General features: G+C 40.5%; 1 protein-coding gene across 2 annotated transcripts; it reads right to left on the bottom strand.

Moving 5' to 3' along the window:
- Positions 1-7,771: 7,771 nt before the first annotated feature.
- On the bottom strand, positions 7,772-22,443 carry LOC123826845 (zinc finger protein 850-like). Of its 2 annotated transcripts, XM_045851046.1 has the most exons (3): positions 22,173-22,443; positions 21,708-21,834; positions 7,772-11,315 (listed from the first exon to the last, which is right to left on the bottom strand). In XM_045851046.1, the coding sequence occupies exons 1-3, from the start codon at positions 22,203-22,205 to the stop codon at positions 8,554-8,556; spliced, it is 2,922 nt and encodes a 973-aa protein (XP_045707002.1). In that variant the 5' UTR covers positions 22,206-22,443; the 3' UTR covers positions 7,772-8,553. The 2 variants fall into 2 exon arrangements, with proteins under 2 accessions (XP_045707002.1, XP_045707010.1); XM_045851054.1 differs by lacking the exon at positions 22,173-22,443 and having other exon boundaries at positions 21,680-21,795.
- Positions 22,444-23,977: the final 1,534 nt, after the last annotated feature.

Here is a 23,977-nt window from a genome sequence, read left to right as displayed (position 1 = left end):
CCCACATGGACAACCTGGGAAATTTTACCAGGCAAGTAACATAGTTACCCCATCATACATATGATACATAGTGCACAAGAAGGTAGGACACACCTTCGAAAATAAAAGAAGATGCGTAATATAAACATAAATGGAAATCTGTTGGGAGCCATCCTGCCTGGTTTCAGGGACTGTAGCCTTTTGTCCCAAGACTAGAGCTGAGTGAAAGGCCTTGGGGACATGAGCCACTAAGGACACAGAACATTTCCTCCTGGCAGGAGCACAGCCCCTGCCTTACTCATTTCCCACTCCTTGGCCAGTGCAGATGACTGGTTAGCAAAAAGTGGATAAGACCCTCAAGGGAGGGGAGACCTAAGACAGGCACTGTGATGAAGGGCCATCAGGAAAGGACTTAGGGGTCTTCAGAGAAGGGGCAGAAAGACCCTCACCCCTTGGCTTTGTCATAGCCCGAGTCCTCAGTCTTTCTGTAAGTCTCCTATCTCTTGGCTGCTTTGCTCTCCCAATCTACTCAGTTTGGGAACTATGCCAGAAGTAGCTGTGACCTTGTACTGGAAGAGACTACTCCAGGGTTTGAATTTGACCAGAGAAAGAATATACATTGTTTCCTTCCAGGCTTCCTCTGTCCTATAGCTATGAAACAGACACTTGAGCTAAACCCATCCCTGACCAGAAACAATCCCTGTGTTTCTCCAACTATGAACTGTAAATGATGTCAGTAGCATTCTGACCGTTGGTTGATTAGTTTTTTTGTGCATACTATATATGTCTCTGTGAGCTGAAAATGAAAATGCAGGGAAGAAGGAATTCAGGACCTTTCTCCTTTGATGGACTGGTCACCTTTCCTCCTTAAGCAAATCTGGTGTTGGGCATTTTTATTCACATCCGCCAGACCCTAGTGAGTTCTGCAGGTGGAGCCCCCCCACCCAGCAGAAGTCCATTTATTTGTAATTTAAATATCAATTAAGAAAAATAATTTTTGAAAAACTGGGGAACCAAATTCTGACAAAGTGATTGGTGTTTCTGTTAGGGTGAAAATGGGATTGTAAATATAACAACAGAGAACTTGTAACATAATGATTAGTATGACATTTCAATGTGGTAATGTAACAAGAAATATGGGGGACCCCAAAACAGGAAAACCCCCACTAACATCGCTGGGAAGGGTAAGTGGAGCAGAGACATTGACAGTTACTTTGCACATCTAAAGAAGTTGGTAACTCATTTAGCTGTGCTTGCTGTACTCTAAGTCAGGGATATTGGTGTGACCCTAACCAAGGATGCAGCTGAAGGGATTTGCTGTCTGCTTGCAGGAAGCTCCTACCTCCCTGGGCCCTGTCTGCCTGGAAAAACAAATGGCAGACAAGAATGACAGGAGATATAGGGAAGGACAGATGTAACCCTTTGTGGAAGGAATCAGAAATGGGGTGAAGGAGGAAGATCCACACCAGGACTTAAACCCAAGTGTGGGGCAGCCATTGCACTCTTGATCATGCTGCTTGGGAAGGAGAAGCCTCTTGACCATGTAGCAGCTCAGGAGGGTCTTGGCCACACAGTTGGAAAGGATGCAAAAGGACCCCTGCCAGCCTGCCATGAGGAAGTGCCACGTGGTTTTGGATTAAGAGCAGGAGCCTAGCTGAGCATGCACAACTGGAAGAAGCTGGAATACAGATAGGAATCTGCCCAGCTAAGCTACAGACTTCTATTTCTCTTCCTGGGAGACAGTACCCCTAACTGACCTGCTTTAGCAAGAGGGGTCAGGATTGTGTGTTTGTGGATGTTTTTTCTTTTGTTTGTTTCTAAAGGGAGTGAGATTGAAGGACAGAATTCTGCCATTATTCTAAACTTGTATAACTTTTAAATACATAGTTCCTTTCCTTTTCAGAAGACTCTGATTTTGGGAGTCAAGAGTTTCTTTGGGTTTGGGCAATGAAACACAGAGGAATAGAATCCAAAGTGGCTCTGTTACAACACAATTAGACACATATTCAGGAATTATATTTAGATAAAAGAAGAAGTACATATTTATAATGGAAGTTGACCCATGTTTAGGTGAGAATTCTTTTATATCTCATGAAGGGAGCTCTGCTGGTGAGATGATCTATCAAACACACAAAGTTGTGGGTTCAATGGGCAGTCAGGCCATATGAAAGAATCAACCAATGAATGCATAAGTCAGTGGGATAACATATCAACATTTTTCTCCTACTCTGTCCTTTCCTCTCTCTAAAATACATAACACATCAATGTTTCTCTCCCTCTTTTTCCCCCTCCCTTCCACTCTCTCTAAAAATAAATAAAATCTTTAAATTTATTTTAAAATATAGTAATTTTGTAAGAGGTTTCTTCCTACTTAAAATTTTAAATCACTTTTTTCTGGTTTCTCAGATTGCAGAAGTTGTCCAAGTCTGGGTCTCAAATCACCATTCACTATCCAGTCTGACTGTGGTGGTTGCTGGTTATAGAAGATTGAAAGTTTATGACACCCTGGATCCAAGACAACTCCTCAGGCTGGGTTGGGTCCCTAATGCAATTTTCAGTGACTTTCAGAATATGCACTACCAGCCTTTCAGCAAAGAAGATCTCAGGTCACAAGGGATGCAGGCTGGATGGCTGTTGCATACCCAGATAGAAGGGACATGCATTAGTACTCTTCTCAGTTTTGCAGTAAAGTCAATATGCTTATGTCCACAAGGAGGATGAGTATGTTCTGAGCTGGTTCTGACATAGTGTGTACAGAGAACACAGCCTACCAGCAAATCAGACAATATTTACACAGCAGAAACTAAACCAGGACAAAGACTCAAAAACCAGAGAGCAGTTGAACCTGCACATACTGCCTAAAAGCACCAAGGAAACGCAGGTGTTGGTAGGAAAAAATCCAGGAACATCTTGAGTGAGAAAAAATGGAACCCAACTTAACAGAAACTGTGAGACTCTGAAGTTTATTGAAATGGGGAGCTGAAAGAGAAATGGGCTTACCTCCATTAATGAGGATGCTCTCCTTGGAAGTGTCTGAGCCACAAGACATCAAGTGATGTGCGACCCTAGAATATTATGATAAAACCTTTCACTGCATCTCCATGAAATGCCATAAGCCGACAAGCCACAGGGGAGCATCAGGACCATTTTCCACATACTCACCACCACAGACGACCCTGTTGTCTGAAAGCTGCTGAACATCTAGGGCAATGTGTTGGCCATCAAACAAATCAGCCACACTGATGAGCAGTACCCGCTCCCTTATTCCTGGGACATTATCATCCAGAGAGTTGGGCCAAAGTTCATGTTTCATAAGAGGCACAATTCTGATGAGGAACTCCTGACAGTGAATAGGAGGGCCAACTCTCCTCTCTTGGTGACGGTAATTCAATCAGATGATAACATGGCCATGGAGTCAACCTACTGAACCATAGCTACTCTTAGACTAAGGTGAGCCTCTGGAGGAGATGCGATAATTAGTAAACAATTGTCTGAGAAATGAAACATGATGTCATTGCTTTCCTTCAATTCTTCTAAATTTCTTAGCTCACAACTACTGTATCTGTCTGACCTCTCTATTTTTATTTAAGTTCTCATGAATGAAAAGGACCAACACTTAGAAGAAAGAATTTCAGGGTAGCCATGTTTTCAGCAGAGCCAGAGGTCAAGTTAATTCTCCCACCTCTTAGGACTCAGTGACAAAGGTCACTATACCATATGTGGAGACTTACCTGTTCTCAGCACTAACAGGGCCTTTTTTCTTCTAAATATTAAACTAACAATCGTTTTACAACTCCATTAATCAGTATTAATACTTTTCCGTATTTTGCTCACTCTGTAACTTTTTGCAGAAATAATCTGCAGTCCCTATGCAGAAAAGGTCACTGCATTTACAGGTAAAATGATCATCGTTCCCTTGCAAGGAAGAAAACACCCAAAATCCAAAACTTTCATCTCATGTTCAGATGCCTACTTTCAAAACCTTCGTGAATCCCAACAATGCAGTCATCCTGGCAGCAAATTTAAATTTGGCACACAACCATGATCTCCAAGTACATGTCATATTCATAAATGTTCATACTAGACATTATTCCAGAAAAATTCAGTAAGATATCTCATGTGCAGAAACAATTATTTTTGTAGTTTGGTAGTTATAAAACACATACTGACAGAGAGGCGGAAGGCTATATTCTGAGTATCTATGAGCCATGGTGACACCTCATCCACTTGCTTTAGGTCTGCCTAGTACTTCCTCTTTCTCAAGGTTCCCTCTAAGAAGGAGGAGAAGAAGAAAGAAAAGAAAACATGAAAGGTTCTAAGATACAAACAGTGATACAATCAAGCAGATAAAGAAACTTCAATATAAAGGATGGGGATGATGTTAGAATTTAATAGGAAGAGTTTGAACGGAGTCTGTGAAGGGTTAAAGGGACTTTGAGAATTCTCCCTGCTTATGCCTGAGCTGTGACCTTCATTGGAAAAGCAAAATACAGTGCTGTCTCCCAGGGGAATTGGCCCTTTCCCCAGATTAGTACCTTTTGATCTTTAGCTGTTCCTTTGGGAGACTTGGTACTTCTCCCAGAGGGAACAGTTAGTCAAAAATCTCAGTAGGCCCTTGGCGAGTAGCCATGTTAGTCTAAAACATATTTATTCATAGCCCCCAAAGTGAGACTTTGGAATCCCACCCGAGGGAAGGGTGCGTCACTTGAAACTGTTCCCAGATGAGCCCCGACCACTGCTGCCTCTTGGGCTTCCCCAGTGTCAGTGTTCAGTGTAGGTGATTTCCCATCTGGTGATGTACGCTCTTGATTCTTGCTTTCCTTTTTGCTCTTGCTTAATAAAGTGCTCAACTATTCACCTTTGACCTGGGGTCTTTATTGTCTGCGAATCCGAACCACCATGATCTCATACGTGCCCCTTAATGGCAAAGCCTGCAAATGAACTGACACCTCATCTCTGCTTAGAGGACCACAGCTGTTCCCATGGTTATTATTCTCTTTAACAAGATGGACACTTAATTTTTCTCATATAGATTGAATACTAAAATGTGTACTTGTATCTCTACAATAATGGGGAAGATCACCTTGACTTACAATTAATGATAGGTTACCATGAAAATGCAATGACATCAAAACAATGCTCTAAAGTCCAAGGTCACTCACAAGGGCTGTTCAGCACTGATCCCTCTGTTAAAAATTGAAAATCAGTACCACAAGGGCTTTAGAGATTCAGCTCTAATCCAGGACATTCTACTGACAGCAGTGAGGAGGGGAAAAGCTGAACAGGGTCTATTTTCAAAGTGTACATACAAGCCACCTAGTGACTTCAAATGGATTGTTAAGAAAATGTCATGGAAGCAGATTGCAAATATCACGAAGGATGCTCAGCACTCACCCTCTTCTCTGAAAAATCCCATGAGCTATATAACTCATCTAACTGGGCTGTGGAGGCATAGATTCAACCTAATTTGGCCAATTGGCCAAGTCAAGCAATCAGGAGTCAGAATATCAGTTGTGACCAGAGTGCACTGGGCATTGGGAGAAGGTTTGTGTTCAGAAGGATCATGTTCCTACCCAAGGATCTCTGGTGCAGACATGGAGACACTGGAAAGGAGCATGTGGCTGCTGGAAATAGTCAGGGCTGCAGGGAATACAGGGTGAGCATCAGTGTCTCCTCCTGGACAGAGTAAAGGATCAAGTGGGCACTGAGTGTCCTGTATGAAGAGGTGAACACTCCACCAGGGAGATAACAATACTATAGGTCTCCAGCATCACTTCTCAATTATGTCCCAGGTATCACTTCCCACTGTCCTCAAAAGGCAGTAACCAAAATGCAGCCAAGACTCAACATTGTTTTCCCTGGAGAGATCACTGGAAATCAGACAGGATTCCCATGAATGCTGTGAGGCAGGTGTTAACCCCACTAAGACATCAGAAAAATACAGATCATAATTGCAACAATGAAAACAGCAGCAAGAGGTGAGTTTTCCATTTCACTAAGTCTTTGCTGTCTCCCTGCCTTGCACTGAGGCCTTAATATGCCACAATAGAGGGCATCCCTAGTTCACCAACAGACTTAAGAGTTTGAATCCAACATTTTGAATCTGACATTTGTCTGTTGTAACCTTAGAAAAACCCCTTTTTCTTCCTGATCCTTCATTTCCCCAGAAATGCAGTAAGTTATTAACCCACAGGATACAGTTGAATTAAGAAAATAATCGAAAAGCAAATCCTGTCATACAAGTACCTGGAAGTGTGTATTGAATTTCATTAACTCTATTGATTCTCAAAAGGGCCGTGGTTTGTGCCTTCATTAATTTCATGTAGCAAAGTGAGATTGGGGGATTTTATGATCACCCAGAGGTACCACACTGGGGAATCCATATGGGAAGCCCTGAAGCCACATTGTCCCATGTGGGGTCTGTACAGATGCAGCTGATATGGGGGATCAGAGAAGCTCCATTTATTTTTCACAAGCACCTGGGGCAGGTCTGAGGTGTCTCCCATGGGAAATAACTGGTGGTATAGCTACTGCCTTTGAAATGAGCACCAAGGCTGGGATAAAAGCTGCTGTTCATCCCATTTTACACAGAAGGAAACTGAGGCCCATTAAGTGTACTATGTTCCTTTAGTCATAAAAATGTTCCATAATGTTAAGATTGAACCCAATTTGCATGGCAAAAGGTATGGGAAGTCTAAATACTGACTTCTTCTCTTTGGCCTCCAGAAGGGCTTTGAGGTTCAACAAATATCCATTCTTCTTACTATCTGGTGCAACTTCAAATGCTACTGTAGGCAGCCAACCCAACATTAGACCATAAAAATGGGTGAACTCTAACAAGTAAGGCTTTTTATTATATTACTAAATGTATGAACTTACAAAGATGATGAATTATGTTAATAATGCAGATTATTCTTTAAAGTATATGATATGTGCCTATTACACTGTGTACAATAAAAAAATCCCAATGATTAGGTCATATTTTCCACTATTAAAAACAATTATTTCATAAATCAAATATTACATCTCCTTTTAGGAGTCAAAGTGGGTGCCATTGCAATATATATCTTTGCTGTTTCACTGTCCTATTTGTTACAGGAGAAGAGCCCAAAATCATGAAAGAATAGGTAAGTTGGTGAGTACATATTTAACTATGTTTACCTAAAAACACATCAGTAGTACAGACTCTTGCAAAATGCTCATTATGAATCCTTACAAAAATGCAACTAAAACAAGAGTGCATACAAACTCAGGAAGAGCTAAAATTAATAAAAAATGAACAAACCAGTATTTTGCTAGAGTGGGGAAATGCAACCCTCATATCTAAGAATAAAAAGGCATAAAGGGCACTAGCCCTTGAACTACTTGATTGAAAACTAATTTTTGCTTTATGGATTATTTTTAATAGGGGAAAATATGACCTAATCATTGAGATTTTCTTTTATTGTACAGTGTAATAGGTACATATTATATACTAAAGAATTATCTGCATTAGCACCCTTCATTAACTTCATTAAGTCATACATTTACTAATATAATAAGTGTGGTTTAGTTGGTTGGAGCATTATCGCAAAGCTGAAAGTTTGCAGGACTATCTCCTGGTCAGGGCACATAACTAGGTTAGGAATGTGATACCCATACCAGCCACTTGAGACCCTGGTCCTGGCAGGCAACCAATCAATGTGTCTCACCCTCCTCTCCTGTTGTTCATCCTGTTGTTCTCTAAAAGCAGTGAAATAAAATGTCCTTGAGTGAGGATTAAAAAAAAGGTCCCAAAGGAGTCCATAAAGACACCAGTAGTTTAATAATGCATTGTTAAGTTCTTCAAAACATAAACATTAAACTTATGACACAGGCCCACACTGAGAACATTGGTAAAACATTAAAGTCAGAAGTTTCCTCAGCAAGGTTTCTTCAGTGTCATTATACTAAAAATAATAAAACATTTCTTAAATCGATCCATTTACAGTGAGAAATCTCCAAGGTCAAAAAGCTATAGATTTGTTGGTAAAGATTTCCTACGTTCATGTCACACTAAAAGCCTTTAACCAGTATGAAGTGTGTTTAAGATGGTGATGACTATGAGATAAGAGATTTCTTATATTTTATGTCTACATAAGGCCTATCTCCAGTGTGAACTCCCTGATAACAGAATGGATAGAAGAAGCATTTCCCATATCCACTGCACTCAAAAGGTCTTTTACCAGAGTGAAATCTCTGAATATAATAGAGCTTAGTACTACAATAAAAAAAATTGCTTATATTGTCAGCATACATAAATCCTTTTTCCTGTGTTAGTTCTCAGAAGATAACAGAAAAAATGGCTAGAAAATAAAAGATTTCCCAAATTACCTTAAATTATAACAATTAATCATTGTGAACTGAGGACAATGACAGGCACAGCTCCTGGTAAAGAATTTTCACATTCATTGCAGGCATAAGGCCATTCCCCTGGGTGAACTCTGATGATAACAAAGGTCACTGATAAAAAAAAATTCTCATTCCCTGCAGCCATAGGCCATTCTACTAAGTGAACTCTCTGATGACAACGAAGGTGAATGTCACAGATGTTTTCTAACATTCACTGCCCTCATAAGGCCTTTCTCCAGTGTGAACTCTGTGATGATAACGGAGGGCAGAATTACTAGTAAAAGATTTTCCACATTCACCACACTCATAAGGCCTTTCTCCAGTATGACTCCTCTGGTGATAAGAGAGGGCAGAGCTACTGAAATAAGATTTCCCACATTTACTGCACTCATAAGGCCTTTCTCCAGTGTGAACTCTGTGATGTTTTCTAAGGTCAGAGCTACTGGCAAAAGATTTGCCACATTCACCACACTGAAAAGGCCTTTCTCCAGTGTGAACTCTATAATGTTGACAGAGGGCAGAATTGCTAGTAAAAGATTTCCCACATTCACCACACTGAAAAGGCCTTTCTCCAGTATGAACCATGTGATGTTTACATAGGTCAGAACTACTATTAAAAGATTTCCCACATTCACCACACTCATATGGGCTTTCTCCAGTATGGACTTTCCCATGAGTATACAAGGCAGAGCTACTGATATAGGACTTCCCGCAATCACTACACTCATAAGGCCTTTCTCCAGTGTGAACTCTCTGATGCTTATGGAGTGCAGAACTATTGGTGAAAGATTTCCCACATTCACTGCACTTATAAGGCCTTTCACCTTTGTGAACTCTCTGATGATAACACAGGGCAGAACTACTGGTAAAAGATTTCCCACATTCATTGCACTCATAAGGCCTTTCCCCTTTGTGAACTCTCTGATGATAACAGAGGGCAGAACGACTGGTAAAATATTTCCGACATTCACCACACTCATAAGGTCTTTCTCCAGTGTGAACTCTGTGATGTTTACGGAGGTCAGAGTTCCAGGTAAATGATTTCCCACATACATGGCACTCATAAGGTCTTTCTCCAGTGTGAACTCTCTGATGATAAAGTAGGTCAGAGCTAGTGGTAAAACATTTCCTACACGTACCACATTCAAAAGGCCTTTCTCCAGTGTGAACTCTCTGGTGTTTATGGAGGCCAGAGCCAGTGGTAAAAGATTTCTTACATTTACCACACTGAAAAGGCCTTTCTCCAGTGTGAACCCTGTGATGTTTGCAGAGGGCAGAATTGCTAGTAAAAGATTTCCCACATTCACTACACTGGAAAGGCCTTTCTCTAGTGTGAACTATGTCATGTTTACGGAGGTCAGAATTACTAGTAAAAGATTTCCCACATTCTCTGCACTCATAAGGCCTTTCTCCAGTATGAACTTTGTGATGAGTATACAGGGCAGAGCTACTGATAAAGAATTTCCCACATTCACTGCACTCATAAGGCCTTTCTCCAGTGTGAATTTTGTGATGTTTATGGAGGGCAGAATTACTAGTAAAAGACTTCCCACATTCGCTGCACACATAAGGTCTTTCTCCAGTGTGAACTCTGTGATGTTTACGGAGGGCAGAGCCCCAGGTAAAAGATTTCCCACATACATGGCACTCATAAGGCCTTTCTCCAGTATGAACTCTCTGGTGATAAAGTAGGTCAGAGCTAGTGGTAAAACATTTCCCACATGTATCACACTTATAAGGCCTTTCTCCAGTGTGAACTCTCTGGTGTTTATGGAGGCCAGAGCCACTGATAAAAGATTTCCCACATTCGCCACACATAAAAGGCCTTTCTCCTGTGTGAACTCTGTGATGTTTATGGAGGTTAGAATTACTAGTAAAAGATTTCCCACATTCACCACACTGAAAAGGCCTTTCTCCACTGTGAACTAAGCGATGGTTACGGAGGTCAGAATTACTACTAAAAGATTTTCCACATTCACCACACTCATAAGGCCTTTCTCCAGTGTGAATTCTGTGATGTTTATGGAGGGCAGAATTACTAGTAAAAGATTTCCCACATTCATCACACTGAAAAGTCCTTTCTCCAGTATGAACTCTGTGATGTTTACGAAGGTCAGAATTACTAGTAAAAGATTTGCCACATTCTCCGCACTCGTAAGGCCTTTCTCCAGAATGAACTCTCTGATGATAACAGAGGGTAGAGCCACTGGTAAAAGATTTCCCACATTCACTGCACTCATAAGGCCTTTCTCCAGTGTGAACTCTGTGATGTTTCCGAAGGGCAGAGCCACTAGTAAAGGATTTCCTACATTCACTGCATTCATATGGCTTTTCCCCTGTGTGAACTTTCTGATGATAACGAAGACCAGAGATTCCTAGAAAACATTTTTCACATTCATGGCACGCAAAACATCGTCTTCCAGTTTGGACAGCCTGGTCTGGAAGAAGTGTGTGTTTGCAGCCAATGGCTTTCTTACATTCTTTTCTTGTGTGATAAATTTTTCTCCTTTGAAAATCCTCCCCAGATGTTGACATTTCATTTGCTCTTTCCCTGCTGTTAGTAGCTTGTTTTTGGATATTTTCTGAATCAGTAAAATTGATCTGCTCAAGCTCCTGGAAGGTAAACGTCTTTTCGGACACTTTGAAATTGCAGCCTTTCACAAGTGAGGCCTTGTCCACACCTTGTACAAAAGACTTCTTTCTCAAGTGCTGCTCCTGGTGCTCGTGATGCTTCATAATGAAACAAAATTGTTTTCCACATGCTCCACACCTCAGCAGTTTCTGTCTCTGTTGAGTTCCCTGCTGGTCAACCAAGAGAAAAATTTTTCTCAAGACACACCCACAACTGTCACAGGGGTGGCTCTTCTTGGAAGACAAAGCTGCCTTGGGATCCTTTGCTTGGGCCACTCTAACAGAAAGGTTCTGGTCAGTGGGAGCCTCCACATCCGCTGCTCCACAGCAGCAACCTAAACAAAAACAAACACTAATGAATTTGATGTTGACTTAGTAGAAAAAGAATATTCCCAACAGGAAAGTCCATTTTGCAAAGCTAGGCATGATTCTATGGACTGATTTTTCAAGACAAAGAGTTAGACTTTGTGGAAATGGCTGTTATTACTTATTGGCACCAAAGGTCAGTAAATGTTGGCAATCTCACCAGAAGAGACACAAGCATAGACTAAAAAAACAAAGAAGAGAGGCAAGGCCTACTAGTTGTTCCTCCACAAATGGCCTCCTGAAGGACCTTTCCTTCTGGTGATGGGAGTCTGTGTAGAAGAAGTTGAATGTGTCCAAACCCTTAAAAATCAGTTGTAACACAGCACATGATTTCAAGGTCAATGTAAAAATACATGAGTCCTAACTGTTGTGCCTTACTTGGTTGGAGCGTTGTCCCATGAACTAAAAGTTTGCAGGTTTGATTCCTTATAAGAGCACATACCTAAGTTGCGGGTTCTACCCCGTCCTGTCAGGGTGCATGAGAGAAAAAAACAATTGATGTTTCTCTCACGTCTCTCTCCATATTTCTTCCACTTTCTAAAATCAGTTAACATAATGACCGGTGAAAATAAAAAAAAATAATGCTTAAAAAGAGAGAATATGTGCACACTGCTAGGTTCTGCAAGCATGGATCAAGTTTGCAAGGTAGTAACCACAAATGTGTGAGTGAAATGGTTGAGGTGAATGGTTTAGAAAAATGGAAATTATTCACAGGCTGTGAATCCTAGGAGAAATGATAACTATTAGAATTGAGTAGTTGGAAAAGGATCAACAATATAGACAAAAAGGTTAAGCTGTGGGACCAAAAATGGTACCAACATACTGTTAAATAAATAGGTTCCTAGGTATAACTTTAATAAAGCCCTGGCATAAAGCCCTCACTAATTGCTATTCCAAGTCACAACCCCTTCTGAGCCCACACAGCCATGCATGGAGTCACACCCCTCCTGTGATGCACAAATGACTCTTCCTCTTAACTCTCAGTTGAGTCATTCATGGGACTCAGAACAAGAAATCCTAAGAGAGAAACTGAAGAGATAGACGGTAAGTAACTATAATAGAACAAGACAGCACAAAACAGACTCAGCAAAAAGATCTTTGTGAATAGCAGACTAGGAAACAGGAGGATATCTCCACATTCCATAAACAAGTACACAGCTATCCATGAACAAAAACAGTCCTGGAGGGAATAAGAGTTTCATTAAGGCAAACAGCAAAGCAGAAAAGCCAAAAATGGAGAACTACTCAGAAATATTGAATAAAAAGACTGGCTGAGCAAAGCTATGTGCAGATGGTGAAACACAGAAGACAAGGGTCAAAGTTAACTCTGTCAGCTACCATGCTTGTGGTAGCACTGACCCTAGTGATGTATTTGGAGAAAATCCCCAAGAAACTTTGCTATTTAGAACCACAGGAGCCCCTGGAACATTGAAGGAAAAATGTGAGAAAAGGAAAAAAATAGGTAGAAAGTTTATAAAAATATATTCTGAAAACTGACTTCCCAAATCTGATAAAACATGAGAATAATCAAGTTTATGGTTTCTCACTGGTCCCTGTACAATTTAATGGAAGTGGGCCTCACCAAGACACATCACATTAAAAAATGTGATGCCCAAAAAATGCACAAAATGCGGACTTCTGGCTAAGATGGAGGTGTAGGTAGAAACCCTTCACCTCCTTGTACAACCAAAAGGAGGATAACAACCAATCTAAAATCAATAAACAACCAGAAGTGCCAGAAAATCAAACTGCATAAAGTTCCAACAACCAAGGAATTAAAGAAACAGCCAGAACCACCAGACCGGTGGGCCAAGACAAACAAATGTAGTCCAAGTGAGAACAGAGGAAAGCTTCAGAAATAAGGCTAAGTGATGAGATAGCCAATGTATCTGGCGGAGAATTTAAAGCCCTAGCAATCAACATGCTCACAGAACTGATTGGGCGTGGTCAAAGAATACAAAAAGAAATGAAAGATACCCAAAATGAAATTGAGCAAAAATATTGAGGGAATCAACAGTGACAGGAAGGAAACCAGCACTCAGAGCGACCATTTGAAACAAAAGGAAGAAATATACATCCAACTGGAACAGAATGAAGAAACAAGAATTCAAAAAAATGTTGACAGGCTTAGGAACCTCTGGGACAACCTGAAACGTTCCAATATACAAATTGTACGGGTGCCAGAAGGTGAAGAACAACAGCAAGAAATTGAAAACTTATTTGAACAAATAATGAAGGAAAACTTAGCCTATCTGGTGAAGGAAATAGACTTTCAGGAAGTCCAGGAAGCTCAGAGTCCCAAAAAGTTGGACCCAAAGAGGAACACACCAAGGCACATCATCAAGTTACCCAAGATTAAACTTAGACAGAATCTTAAAAGCAGCAACAGGACAGGAGAGAGTTACCTACAAAGGCATGCCCATAAGACTATCAGCTGATTTGTCCAAAACCCCCCCCCCAAAAAAAACAAAAACAAAAACAAAAACCTCACAAGAAAGAAGTATTTGAAGTCATGAAAGGTAAAGACCTACATCCAATATTACTCTATCCAGCAAAGCTATCATTTAGAATGGAAGGGCAGATAAAGTGCTTCGCAGACAAGGTCAGGTTAAAGGAGTTAATCATCACCAAGCCCTTATTACATGAAATGTTAAAGGGACTAATTAAAAAAAAAAGGTAAAAAATATGAACAGTAAGTGTCTCAGGTTCGATTCCCAGTCAGGGTACATGCTTGGATTGCAGGCCATGACCCCCAGCAACTGCACATTGATGTTTCTCTCTCTCTTTCTCCCTCCCTTCCTCTCTAAAAATAAATAAATAAAATCTTTAAAATATTTTTTATATGTCAAAAATGCGAAGCAAAGAAAATCTTGAAAGCACCAAAAGCACAGAAACATTTCTCACAGAAAGAACATGCCCATAATGCTATAAAGTAAATTCCCCTAAGAGTTGAAGACTAGAAGACAATCAAATGATCTGTTGAAAACCCTAAATAAATTGAAACCTTCAAACCAATAGTATTTACTGAGAAAAACTGTTCTTCAGAAATAAAACAGACTTAACAAAACAAAAGCTAAGGAGTTTATTGTCACTCAACTTGACTCATAGGAAATGCCAAAGATCTTCAAGGTGAAATGAAAGAATACTTAACAGAAAAAGGCAGAAAACTACACTTGAACAACAATTATAAATAAATAAATAAATAATTCTTAACAGAAACATGAATACATAAAATATGTATAAAACTCATTGCTATACCTGAGAGCAGAAACAAATTCACAATATTTCAACACTACATTGGTGGAATACACATTACTAAACATTATTGTAAATGTGAAAAATCAAAACTAGTAGAAACACAAAGCTAATGTTTTACACCTTAAGTGATATACAATATAAAGGATAAGAATTTCCGACATCAAAAACATATAAAGGAGTGGTGTGGTGAAGAGTCAAAGGGTATTATTTTTGTATGCAAAAGTTGGCATCAAGAGAAGATAGTGTTGACTAAAGAACCTCTTTCATCTAAGTCATTTGGAAACCACAAGCAAATACCTTTGTAAAAGATACACAAAACACAAGGAAGTTTAATAATACCACTAAAGAAAATGATGAAATCACAAGGGAAAACAGTGATATAGAAAGATAAACAAACTACAAAAGAGCCAGAATCCAACAATAAAGTGGTAGTACTACCACTTTATAGGCTGTACAACAAATTCTCCAAGGAAAGCACAGAGTGACTGAAGAGATTAAAGACAAACAAACAAAACATAAGACACAATATATGCTGCGTATAGGAGACACTTAAATGTTTATGGACAAAAATAGCCTGAAAACAAAAACAGGGAATCATATTCCTTGGACATAAAACCAAAAGACAGAAGGAGTAACTAAAATTCTATCTGACAAAGATGACCTCAAATATTGTCACAAATGATAAAGGTCATCACAGAATGGTAAAGGAGTCAATTCATGTTAAGTATTAAGCATCCAAGAGCATATATTCATTCTATTAAGCAAATCATATCAGAACTGAAAGCATATAAAACAAGCCCAGTACTAGTTCAGTAGTAATAGTGAATTTCAATATTCTCCTTTCAACAAAAACTAGGTCGCCCATCTAAAAGCATTAAGGAATTGCTGAAGCTTGATGATACTTTAGAACAAACAGAACTCATACATTTATACAGAACATCCCACCAAAATGCACCAAGCAGAAGATGCATTTTTGTCAAGAGCACATGAAACATTCTCTAGGTAGATCTTACATTAGATCCAAAAACAAGTCCCCAATTTTCAAAATAAGTCATTTCAAGTGCCTTATCTGATCACAGTCATAGAACAGAAGAAATCAATTTTAGTGTTAAGAAAGATGAATATTCACAAATAAGATGAAATTAAACACAACACCCCTGAACAACCACAGACTCAAAGGAAAAATGACAGATCACTCCAAACACATCCAGAGGCAAAAGGAAATAAAAACACAACAACCAAAGCTTACATACATGGAGCACAAAATGCAATACTAACAACACATCTTATAGTGATAAACGCCCACCTCAAGACAAAAGATCTCAAATACACAACCTAATCCTGCAACTCAGGAACCTAGAAACACATGAAGATACTAAACCCAAAGTTAGTAAAGTAAAAAAATAAATATTAGAAAAGTCATACATGAAATAAAGGCAAGAAAAAACAAAAACAAAAGAATATCATAATTAAGACCAGTTTTTTTCAAAGATACACAAAATTGCCAGACCTTTAGCTACAGTAAATAAAAAAAAAACAAGAATCAAATGTACTTAAAAAGAAATGAGGCTTCCAGCCAATATGGAGGCATAGGCAGGTATGTTTCACTTCCTCACATAACAAAACTAAGGATAAAAGCCAATTTAAAAAAAAAAAAACAAAAAACATAGAACTGCCAGAAAATCAAATTGTATGGAAGCTAGACAACCAAGGAATTAAAGAAGAAACACTAATCCAGACTGGTAGGAGGAGTGGAGATTAACAGCCAGAGTGGAAAGGACATGCCATAAGGCAGTAGGAAAGACTGAAGGCTATACAAAGGAAAATAAAGAAAACAATATTCAGAGAACCAAGAGTGAAGGAAAGGAAACCGGCACACAAATCAATGATTTGGAACAGGAGAAACAAATAAACATTCAACTGGAACAGAACAAAGAATCAGGAATTCAAAAAAAAAAAAATGAGGAGAGGCTTAGGAACCTCTGGGACAACTTGAAAGTTCCAACATCCCAATCATAGGGATGTCAAAAGGAGAAGAGGAAGAGCAACAAACAGAACAATCTTTTCAAAATTTAATGAAGGAGAACTTCCCCAAGCTGGTGAAGGAAATAGACATGCAAGTCCAGGAAGCTCAGAGAGTCCCAAAGAATTAGGACCCGAGGAGGAACACATCAAGGCACATCATAATTAAATTACCTAAGATTAAACACTAAGAGAGAATCTTAAAAGCAGCAAGAGAAAAGGAGGAAGTTATCTACAAAGGAGTGCCCATAAGACTATCAGCTGACTTCTCAAAAGAAACCGTACAGGCAAGATGGGGCTGGAAAGAAGGATTCAAAGTCATGAAAAGCAACAACCTACATCCAAGATGACTCTACACAGGAAAGCTATCATTTAGAATGGAAGGCCAGATAAAGTGTTTCCCAGATAAGGTCAAGTTAAAGAAGTTCATTATCACCAAGACTTTATTACATGAAATGTTAAAGGGACTTAACTAAGAAAAAGAAGAAGATTAAAACTATGAACAGTAAAATGACAACAAACTCACAACTATCAACAACAGAACCTAAAAAACCCCGAAAACTAAGCAAACAACTACAACAGGAACAGAATCAAAGACATGTAGATCACAAGCAGGGAGATTAGCAGGAAGGGGGAGAATGGAGGAAATGGTCAAGGGAATATGAAATATGATTGGAAGCCCTGGCTGGTGTAGCTCAGTAGATTGAGCATGGGCTGCGAGCCAAAGTGTTGCAGGTTCAATTCCCAGTCAGGGTACATGCCTGGGTTGCAGCCCATGACCCCCAGCAACCGCACATTGATGTTTTTTTCTCTCTCTCTCTCTAGCTCCCTCCCTTCCCTCTCTAAAAATAAATAAATAAAATCTTAAAAAAAAAAAAAGAAATGTGATTGGTAGGTACAAACTAGACAGGAGGAGGTAAAGAACAATACTGTATAGGAAATGGAGAAGCCAAAGAACTTATATGTATGACCCATGGACATAAGGGAAGGGAATACTGGAGAGAAAGAGGGTACAGGGCAGAAGGGGACAAAGAGGAGAAAAAAATGGCACAACTGTAATAGCATAATCAATAAAATATACAAAAAAAGAAAAAAGAAAAAGAAATGAGACCTGGCTGGTGTGGCTCAGTGTATAGAGTGTTGGCCTCCAAAGCAAAGGATGGCAGGTTTGATACCTGGTCGGAGCACATGCCTGGGTTACAAGACAGGTCTCTAGTTGGGGGCATGTGACAGGTAACCACACATTGGTATTTCTCTCCTTCTGTTTCTCCCTCCCTTCCCCTCTCTAATGATAGATAAATAAAATCTTTAAGGAAAAGAAAAGAAATGAATGATGAGACACCTGACACTACAAAGGACAAAGCAACATAGGGATATTTGTAGGTAACACGATCCAACATATAGGACATTATCAATATTCCTCTATAAACATCTGAAATTATAAATAGATTCAATAAAAATACAGGATACAGAAGAAACACTCCAACATCGGTTCTATATTTATAGTCTAACAATAAAAGCTTTGCAGAGAAATTAAGGAATCAAATTCACAACAGCATCAGAACCAATAAAACACTCAGGAATAAATCCTACAAAGGAGGTGAAAGGCCTATACATTGCACCCTCTAAAACAGTGATGAGCCCTGCCTGGTGTATCTCAGTGGACTGAACGCTAGCCTGAGAACCAAAGGGTCAGCAATTTGATTCATAATCAGGGCACGTAGCTGGGTTGCAGACTGGGTCCCTAGTGTGGGGCGCAGGAGGGGAAACCACACACTGATGTTTCTCTCCTTTCTTTCTTCTGAGTTTTCCCGCTCAAGAAAAATAAATAAATACAACCTTTTTTAAAAAAAGACAGTGATGAAAGAAGTTCAAGAAAACACAAATAGAAAGACATCCTGTGTTCATGGATTTCAAAATTTAACATGGTTAACATGCCTATAATACCCAAAGCAATCTGGAGATTAAATGCAATCCCCATCACCCATTTCACACAAAAAGTGTTTTAAAAAACAATTGTGAAACATAGGAAACGTGAAAAGACCTCAAAGAACAAAAGCAATCTGGACATCACTAATAATATTCACTCCAAAATAATAAGAAAATTAAATGTCAGTCCTGAAATCCTAAAATTCCTTCAAGACAACATAGAGAAAAAACTTTGGAGATTTGTATTGGAAATAATTTTGCTGATGTGACACCAACTACCAGGCAAAAAGCAAAAATAAACAATCCTAACTACAAAAAAACAAATAACCTTCTACAGAACAGAATGATTAACAAAATGAAAAAGACATCTACAGACTTCCGACAAGATGGAGGCATAGGTGGACGTTCCTCCACACACAACCCAAGATTAGAACAACAACAATTTAGAGGCAGAATAACACCCAGAACTGACAGAGAATTTATCTGAACGGGAAGTCGGACAGCCAAGAAGTTGAAGGAGACCCGTTTATCCAGACCAGTGGGAGGGGCGGAGAGGAGCAGACGGGCAAGGGTCGCGGCTCGCGAATAGGGAGAACTGGGCGCTTAGGCAACCGGGGGCGCGTGGGGCATCCGGGGTGTGCAGGATTGTGGCGGGTGGACCCTGAGTACGTAGGCGGCAGCTGGTGGACCCAGTGGAGTGGCGATTGTGGACCAGAGCAGAGCAACCCAGGATCCCAGGGAATGGACTAAGGTCCCAGGGGAACGGAGCTACCCCCCTAGTTCCCTCCCGCTCCTGCCTCCGCCCCCACAAACAACGTCACAATCTAGCGACTGGGGTGCCCAGCCCTGGTGAACACCTAAGGCTCCGTCCCTCACTATAAAAGGAGCGACCAGACCAAAAAAAAAAAAAAAAAAGAGAGAGAGAGAGACACATGTCTCAAACAAAAACAGATCAATGCCCCAGGGCTCATCCTTTTGAGTGACCAAGAGATAGCCAATCTATCAGATGCACAGTTCAAAACACTGGTAATCAGGAAGCTCACAGAATTGGTTGATTTTGGGTGCAAATTAGATGAAAAAAATGCAGGTTACCATAAAAGAGATGAAGGAAGATGCATGGAGAACCGATAGTGAAGGGAAGGAAACTGGGACTCAAAACAATAGAGTGGACCAGAAGGAAGGAAAAAACAACCAAACAGGAAAGAATGAAGAAATAAGAATTTAAAAAAACGAAGAGAAGCTTAGGAACCTCCAGGACATCTTTAAATGTTCCAACATACGAATTACAGGGGTACCAGAAGGGGAAGAGGAAAAGCAACAAATTTAACACGTATTTGAACAAATAATAAAGGAGAACTTCCCCCATTCTGGCAAAGGAAATAGACTTCCAGGAAATCCAGGAGGCTCAGAGAGCCCCAAAGAAATTGGACCCAAGAAGAAACACAGCAAGGCACATCATAATTACATTAGCCAAGGTAAAAATGAAGGAGAGAATCCTAGCAGCAAGAGATAAGGGGACAGTTACCTACAAAGGAGTTCCCATCAGACTGTCAGCTGATTTCTCAAAAGAGACCTTACAGGCAAGAAGGGGCTGGAAAGAAATATTCCAAGTCATGAAAGACAAGGACCTATATCCCAGATTACTTTATCCAGCAAAGCTTTCATTTAGAATGGAAGGGCAGATAAAGTGCTTTTCAGATAAGGTCAAGTTAAAGGAGTTCATCATCACCAAGCCCTTATTTTATGAAATGTTAAAGGGACTTATCTAAGAAAAGAAGATAAAGAAAAAAACATGTATAGTAAAATGACAGCAAACTCACAATTATTAACAACCACACCTAAAGCAAAACCAAAAGAAACTAAGCAAACAACTAGAACAGGAACAGAACCACAGAAATGGAGATCACATGGAGGGTTAGCAACAGGGGAGTGGGAGGAGGAGAGAGGGGGAAAAGGTCCAGAGAATAAGTGGTATAGATTGTAGGTTGAAAGTAGATAGGGGAGGGTAAGAATAGTATGGGAAATGTAGAAGCTAAAGAACTCATAAGTATGACACATAGACATGACTAAAAGGGGGGATATGGGTGGGAGAGGGTGTACAGGGTGGAGGGGAGTGAAGGGGGAAAATGGGACAACTATAATAGCATAATCAATAAAATATATTTTTTAAAAAAAGAAAAAGACAGCTAAAGGATGGGAACAAATACTTAGAAACCACATAAAGGTATCCCTTGGAGATATTGTGGCTTCATTTCAGAGCACCACCATAAAGCAAGTATTTCCACACAGGAAAAAAGTCACACAAATTTTATTTCCCAGTGAATAACAAAGTTATGTTTACATTACAGTGCAGTCTATTGACCCAATCACTTTGTCTAAAAAAAAAAAACCCTACATAACTTAATTACAAATAGTTCATTACTGAAAATTGCTAACAAGTATCTCAGGCTGCTATTAAAATGGCAGCAGTACATTTGCTCACTGAAGTGTTTCCTAAAATATTGAATTTGTAAAAAACACAGTATCTGCAAAGTACAACAAAGCAAAGTGCAAAAACACATGCACCTGAATCAGATGAGAAATTTATCAAATATACAAGGTGTTCAAAAGACTCATTAGCCCACCCTGGCCTGTAGCTGAGTTGCTTAGGGCAAATGTTCTGATACTCAAAGGTTCAGAGGCCCATCCTCAGTCAGAACACACAAGAATCAATCACAAATAAGTACAACAAATCAATGTTTCTCTGTCTCTTCAAAAAGGGATAAATACAAATTAAAACAAAAAAACTAATCATTAGCCCCAAAACATGGTGAAAAACACAACTAATACTGTAGAGACATTTTTGCAAAATCTATGCATAAATGACCAACAGGAATACAAAAAAACGCATTTCCTCATTAATCAAGATGGAATCTGGTTCCCTGCAAGACCACCAACCACAAATGCCTCTCCATGAGGGTTCAGTACAGGAGGTACTGGGGCTGCAGGGAGACAAGAGGGCAGCCTGACAAACCCAGGATCTGCCTAGAAAACTGTGAAGCAAGCAGTACACACAGTCCTCACAGGTGAGGACTGAGCGCACCCTAGGGAACAGAGGGCACGGGGAAATGCAAACCCTACTCACAGTCACCGGGAGAGAGTGAGGGTCTTACCCAGCGAGGATATAAGACCAAAATTCTCCAGCATCACATGGAGGTACAGGCGTCTCTCAGCCGCATTAAGGAGGCTCCACTCTGTCCTGGAGAAATACACGGCCACATCCTCAAAGGTCACCCTAACCTGTCAGAATTGATACAAATGAATCCGGCACAGTCTGTCTCACACCCCGAAATCCTGCTCTATACAAAAATTCCCCACATTCAACCTGCCCCCCGTTCAGCGTGGACAACCCCTCTAAGTCCCAGTAAAGACGCGGCTCGGATTCACTGTTCAATGCGGACACACCAAGAACCTCAGGTTCCCGGGTCCTCCCGGCTCAGCCGCCTCTGCACCAGTTCACAGGCGGGCCCTCCCGGGTGACCCTTCCATAACCCGCCAGACTCTCGCTGTCCCGACGCCCCGCAATCGGCTGCAGGGCTGACTAGTGTGAAGGGGAGGGCCCGGGGGACGCGACTCACCTCAGCCAGGTGCCTCCACCCAGCCTCCGCCATCTGACTCTGTGGGTGGTGAGGGGCGCCAGCAGCGCGCTAGGCGGGTGTCCCTGGTAGAGCGAGCTCCTGTCTCCGCCCTGGCGCTTCGCTCCGGAGCAGCATCACCTGGCCTCACACATGCTGCGGTGACCACTACTTTCCCACCTTCTCCATTCGATTTTGAGATCCCAGACCCTGACTTAGTTATAACAGACACTGGGAGAAGAGGAAATGCCCGCCACTGCTGACCCGAGCGCCTTTCTACCTGAGTGTCCAAACGGAAATGTCTTTACTGAGTGTTCATTGGCTCCTTGTCCCAGGATTCCTCGTCTGCCTTCTGGGTAATGTAGTTCTTGCGCTCCAAGACTGGGATGCTGTATTTCCCCCTGACTCCAGGAGTGGATTTACCAACCCCAAGAATATTCTCTGAAAACTAAATGCACTCTGTCGCCCTCTAGTGGACATCATTTCGTGGGCGAGGTGGTCTGGTGTGCCTGCATGTCCTCCCTCTTCTTTTTTTAAAATAAATTGTATTGATTATGCTATTACAGTTTTCCCATTTCCCCCCTTCCCCCCAACCCTGCACACCCCTCCCACCCACATTGCCCCCCTTTAATTCATGTCCATGGGTCGTACATGTAAGTTCTTTGGCTTCTGCAGTTCCTATACTATTCTTACCCTCCCTGTCTATTTTCTACCTACCACCTATGCTACTTATTCTCTGTACCTTTTAGCTCTCTCCCCACCTCCCACTCCCCTGTTCATAACTCCCCATGTGATCTCCATTTCTGCGATTCTGTTCCTGTTCTAGTTGTTTTGTTTATGTTTTAGGTGTAGTTGTTAATAATTGTGAGTTTGCTGTCTTTTTACTGTTCATATTTTTTTTATTTTTCTTAGATAAATCCCTTTAACATTTCATATAATTAGGGCTTGGTGATGATGAACTTGAATTTGACCTTATCTGGGAAGCACTTTATCTTCCCTTCCATTCTAAATGAAAGCTTTTCTGGATAGAGCAATCTTGGATGCAGGTCCTTGACTTTCATGACTTGGAATACTTCTTTTCAGCTCCTTCTTGCCTGTAAGGTCTCTTTTGAGGAATCAGTTGACAATCTGATGGGAACTCTTTGTAGTTAACTGTGTTCTTATCTCTAGCTGCTTCTAGGATTCTCTCCTTAATTTTGATCTTGGGTAATGTAATTATGATGTGCCTTGGTGTGTTCCTCCTTGGGTCCAGCTTCTTTGGGACTCTCTGAGCTCCCTGGACTTCCTGGAAGTCTATTTCCTTTGCCAGATTGAGGAAGTTCTCCTTTAGTATTTGTTCAAATAACTTTTCCACTTGTCACTCTTCCTCCTCTTCTTCTGGTACTCCTATAATTTGGGTGTTAGAACATTTAAAGATGTCCTGGAGGTGCCTAATTCTGTCCGCATTTTTTTGAATTTGTATTTCTTCATTCTTCTCTGGTTGGATGTTTTTTTCTTCCTTTTCGTCCACACTGTCGATTTGAGTCTGTTTCCTTCCCATCACTATTGGTTCCCTGTACATTTTCCTTTATTTCACTTAGCGTAGCCTTCATTTCTTCATCTAATTTGTGATCAAATTCAACCAATTCTGTGAGCATTCGGATTATCAGTGTTTTGAAGCGTGCATCTGATAGGTTGGCTATCTCTTCATCGCTTAGTTGTATTTTTCCTGGGGCTTTGATCTGTTCTTTTGTTTGGGCCATTTTTTTTTTGTCTTGACACACCTGTTACGTAGTGAGGGGCTGAATCTTAGGTGTTCACTGGGACAG

Source organism: Phyllostomus hastatus, unplaced genomic scaffold (genome assembly GCF_019186645.2).
Source record: "Phyllostomus hastatus isolate PE091 unplaced genomic scaffold, TTU_PhHast_1.1 phas_contig_133, whole genome shotgun sequence".
NCBI classification, from domain to species: domain Eukaryota; kingdom Metazoa; phylum Chordata; class Mammalia; order Chiroptera; family Phyllostomidae; genus Phyllostomus; species Phyllostomus hastatus.
This window is presented reverse-complemented; position numbering and strand designations above follow the sequence as displayed.